The following is a 4,909-nucleotide window of genomic DNA, read 5'->3' on the forward strand; positions in this document are numbered from 1 at the left end:
TGCCTTTCTGGAACTCTCTTCCAAGCAGAGTATAAAAAATTTTGTTTATCTACAGCTTTGCAATATTTTGAAATTGTCAATCTCTTCTTTATGTTATTTCCTTTCTCCTTCACTTTCATTCCATTATTTTCTCTCCTCTTAGACCCTCCTTCTCTTCTTCCATCTTTCCATCCTCTTTCCATCTCTTCCCTTCCGTTATCCTGGAATCTATTTGTATATAATTGTAGTATTATTTTGAGTTGAGGACAGTGAAAATTACTTTGAATCTTCATTCCTGGGTCCAGTTCCACTTTTTTTTTTTTCCTGAGGATCTCAGCTATGAAAATTTCTGCACTTTTTGTTTTCCCAGAAATCCTGTTAGACTTTATCAGGCTGAATAAGTAAATCTTGTTTGTAATTCCTCTGCATTCTCTCTATAGTCATATCATAGCTATATATTTCTTTATTTCTCATTTAATTTTTTCCTATAAAATCCATGTTCATTAAGTCTATTTCAGTAGTTGGTAGAAGACATCATTTCTTCTTTTTCACTTACTTAATGGGCATTTATTTCAAAGAAAGGATGGGGAGAAATAGAATTTTGTGACCCAAAGTATTTATACAAGGAGAAAGAAAGCAAGTTAAATCTATGACAAAATAGTTATTCATTCCAACCTTTTACAAATATCTTTAGAAACAGTGTAGGTCCCTCTAGAAACAGTTTGATAAATTTTTTGCTTTCTGAGTCTTACTTTCTGTAAGTAATTCTGCAGTTCATAGGTTTAAACTGTAATTCATAGATTTAAACTGTAAGAGACACATTGTACAATATCATACTAAAATATTGACACATAAATAAGACTGGGAATAAATTTGTAGAAGCAATTGATGAAGGAAATCAATTTGGGAGATAAGAACAGGGAGAGCAGAGTTTCTGAGTCTAGACACACTGGATCAGCCAGTCACAGATGAAGGTCACTGAGGAACAAGAATGCGTCTTACTTTCCCCCAAACTAATGAACTTGTGTTATGACCTGGGCTAATCTGCTTTCAGAAGTAGGGAGAGCAGGAAGCTGGGCAGGACTCAAAGAAAGAGCAGGTCCCTGCTGCTTATACTTGCTTCTGACACAACTTGCAACTACACAAACAGGCATTATGGTTAAACTGACTTTTAAGGAGAAGTTTTCTTTCATGTTATTTTGGAGCAAGATGAGGGTGGATGAAGTTGGTGTTGAAACCCTAGGCAGGCAGTTATTCAGCTTACCTACCTTGGTTTAAGGAGAGTGAATGATAGCTGGGAGTGTGGGGACAGAGCCGTCCCCTGAGATTCTAGGAGGTGGTGACTCCCTCTGACCTTGTGCTGTTTTCACCCCTTAGGCTGCTAGCTGCCTACCCCTGGACTCAAAAGCTCTTTGAGTCCTTTGGGGACTTGTCCTCTGCTGATGATATTATGGGCAACGTTAAGATGAAGGCCCATGTCAAGAAGATGCTAGACTCCTTTGGTAAGGGCATAAAACATCTCAACAACTTCAAGGACACCTTTGTTGTGCTGAGTGAGATGCACTGTGATAAGTTGCGTGTGGATTCTGAGTACTTCAGGATAAGTTTATGGGACCCTCAATGTTCTTCTCTTTTTTGGCCAGATTCTTCTCATGGCAAGAGAGATAAATGACACAACACAGTTTAGAATGGAAAAGAGGTATTCTGATTACAGTACTAGGGACTGACTCTTCAGGATCATTTAATTTCTTTCAATCTCTTTGCTCACAACTGTCATTTCCTCTTATGCATTATTGTTCTCCTCTGTTTGTTCTCTGCAATGTCTTCTCTTTTTTTAAAATTATTCTTTTTGAGTGTGCAAAAAAAAAAAAAAGCCTTTCCCTATTCACTTTAAAAGTTGTTGTCTAATATTTTCCCCTTATCTGTTCTTTTCAAAGGAAAGAATGTTGTATCGCTTCTTGAAATAATCCAAAAGAGTAAAATTGGTAACAAATACTGGATTAAGGTAGAAAGAGAGTAACATTTTTAAATATAAAGTCAGGCTGATATGGGTGGCTTTATATCATAGGTAACATCTACACTTCAACCATCTTTGTGCTAATATCCTAGGGGCACAGCTTGAGATGAGACTGAAATACTCTGAATCTAACCTGGGTACCTGCACTAACTGCCCTTGTTTCTCATCTTTTCTACATAGTTCCTGGGATGCCTACTGATAATTGTGTTGGCTTATTACTTTGGCAAGATATTCATCCCAGAAATTCAGGCTGCCTTTCACAAGGTGGTGGCTGGTGTGGCAAATGCCTTGGCCCACAGATACCCTAAGCACCCCTAATTGATTTCCAGGAAAGGTCCTTTCATCCTCAGAGCCCAAAAACCAAATATGGAAAAAATTATGAAGAATTTTGAGCATTTGGCCTCTGCCCAATACAAAGATTTATTTTCATTGCATTGGTGTATTTAAGTTATTTCACTGTCTCTCACTCTGATGGGAACATGGGAGGGCAAAGTATTAAAGAGAAAAAGAAATGAAGGGCTACTTGAGACCTTGAGAAAATATATCAGTATCTTGGACCCCATGACAGGAATGGCTGTAAACAGCTGATGTTAGTGGAAAACAGACTGCTCATTAGTCTTACTTTCTCTTAAAGAATTCAAGTTGCAGCTTAATTTAGGAGTTAGATCATTGGTATGTTTTATTTAAATAAATTATGTTATTTAGACTTTCTTGTAAATGTCTTCTCTCTCTTTAATTGTCCAGAACCTCACTTAAATCCATTAAGTTCTTCTGCCTATGGACACCTCTGTTCTAAGATTATGCATTTTACTGTCCCGTTGCTCCTCCTCCGCTAATGCCTTTTTATCCTAGTTATCTCTGCCATCTTATAAAGATCTACATGAAGGAAAGAAACCAGGGGGAGGTAGCTTTGCTCCCTCTTCGCTTGTATTATAATATTGTGATAAATATAGGACTGACAAGAATGCAAAAAGGGACTTTTGTGGCTTGATAGTCACTGCTGTCTTGCAATCCTTTATGAGTGAAGGTCGCTCAGCCGTGTCTGACTCTTTGTGATTCCATGGGCTATACAGTCCATGGAATTCTGCAGGCCAGAATACTGGAGTGGATAGCCTAGGGGATCTTCCCACCCAGGAATTGAACTGGGGTCTCCTGCATTGCAGGAGGATTCTTTACCAGCTGAGCTACCAGGGAAGCCCCTCTGCTTCAGTAGATACCATAAAATATTTTCAAAATCAATTATACTGTTTTACGTTATCACTAGCAAAGTATGAACATTTTTCTTTATCTACAGGTTTGTAGAAATTTGGAATTGTCAAGCCTCCTGTTCTTTATATTCTTTTCCTCTTCCTTCCCTTTCATTACATCATTTTCCTTCTCCTAGGTGCTTCTTCCATCCATTTTTCCTTCCTTCCTCTCTTTCTTTTCTTCCTTCCTTCCTTCTTTCTAGGTATGCTGGTGGGTATATATTTGTATATCATTGTAGTATCATTTGAATTGAGAAGAATGAAATTTGATTTGAATGCTCATTCCTGGGTCCATTTTCACTTTTTTCCTGAGAGTGTAGATGTGGAAATTTCTGCACTTGGTGTTTTCCCAGAAATCCTGTCAGACTTTATCAAGCTAAATAAGATAAATCTTGTTTGCAATTCCTCTGCATTTTCTCTACAGTCATATCATAAGTATCAGATATTTTTCTTTATTTCTTATTAAATTGTTCCCGTTATCATCCATGCTCTATAAACCTAGTTGAGTAGCTGCTAGAAATACAATATTTATTATTTTTCATTAACTTGATAGATCTTTATTTCAATGACAGGATGGGTGAAAATCAAATTTTGTGACCCAAAGTATTTATACAAGGAGAAAAAAAGCAAGTTAAATCTAAGACAAAATATTTATCCATTTAAACCTCTTACAAATATTTCCAGAAACAGAGTGAAGCTCCATATAAAGTCAACTTAATAAAATTTTTGTTTTCTAAGTCTTAGTTTTCTTATCTATAAATTTAACTTTTTAAATTCATAGAGAAAATGTAATTTGTAGGTTTAAACTGTAAGATACATTACACAATATCAGACTAAAATATTTATGCATAAATGAGACTGGGAATGTATTTGTAGAGGCAATGGATGGATGAAGGAAATTAAGCTAAGAGATAAGGACAGGGAGAGTAGAGTTTCTGAGTCTAGTCACACTGGATCAGCCAATCACAGATGAAGGGCACTGAGGAATAAGAGTGCCTCTTACATTCTCCGAAACCAATGAACTTGTGTTATGCCCTGGGCTAATCTACTCTCAGAAGCAGAGAGGGCAGGAGGCTGGGTGGGGCCCACAAGGAAGACCAGGACCCCTGCTGCCTACACCTGCTTTTGACACAACTTGCAGCTGCATAAACACACATCATGGTGCATCTGACTCTTGAGGAGAAGGTTACTGTATTGCCTTGTGGAGCAAGATGAGGGTGGATGAAGGTGGTCCGGATACCCTAGGCAGGCAGGTATTCAGCTTACAAGGCAGGCTGAAGGAGAGGGAGTGTCAGCTGAGCGTGTGGGGACAGAGCTGTGGCCTGAGATTCTGGCAGGCACTGACTCCCCCTGTTCTTATGCTGTTTTCACCCCCTAGGCTGCTGGTTGTCTACCCCTGGACTCAGAGGTTCTTTGACTGTTTTGGGGACTTGTCCTTTGCTGATTTATGGGCAATGATTTACCTTGTTTCCAGGCATTGTTTCCTCTTATTCATTCTTGCTTTTCTCTGTTTGTTCTATGCAGTATCTTCTTTATATTTAAACATTTTGAGTGTTTAAATGTTTGAGTATTAAGGCTTTCTTCTTTTAAGTCCCTTAAATATTTTGTCTCATGATTTCCCCTTATCTCTTCCTTTCAAGGAAGACAAAATGATGTATTACTTCTT

General features: G+C 37.9%; 1 protein-coding gene across 1 annotated transcript; it reads left to right on the top strand.

Moving 5' to 3' along the window:
* Positions 1–1,134: 1,134 nt before the first annotated feature.
* LOC110145125 (hemoglobin subunit beta-C-like) lies at positions 1,135–2,314 on the top strand. Its single transcript, XM_020905283.2, has 3 exons — positions 1,135–1,226; positions 1,357–1,580; positions 2,178–2,314. Exons 1-3 carry the CDS (start codon positions 1,135–1,137, stop codon positions 2,312–2,314), a joined length of 453 nt encoding a protein of 150 aa, XP_020760942.2.
* The last annotated feature ends 2,595 nt before the right edge of the window (positions 2,315–4,909 follow it).

Source organism: Odocoileus virginianus, unplaced genomic scaffold (assembly GCF_023699985.2).
Source record: "Odocoileus virginianus isolate 20LAN1187 ecotype Illinois unplaced genomic scaffold, Ovbor_1.2 Unplaced_Scaffold_28, whole genome shotgun sequence".
Classification (NCBI taxonomy): Eukaryota; Metazoa; Chordata; class Mammalia; order Artiodactyla; family Cervidae; genus Odocoileus; species Odocoileus virginianus.

Excerpts from the sequence above, each read along its gene's own strand:
- LOC110145125 (XM_020905283.2), top strand. The coding sequence starts at position 1,135 with ATGGTTAAACTGACTTTTAAGGAGAAGTTTTCTTTCATGTTATTTTGG. Across the intron at positions 1,227-1,356 it reads GGTGTTGAAACCCTAGGCAG|GCTGCTAGCTGCCTACCCCT; the intron begins GCAGTTATTCAG and ends TTCACCCCTTAG. Across the intron at positions 1,581-2,177 it reads GGATTCTGAGTACTTCAGGA|TCCTGGGATGCCTACTGATA; the intron begins TAAGTTTATGGG and ends TTTCTACATAGT.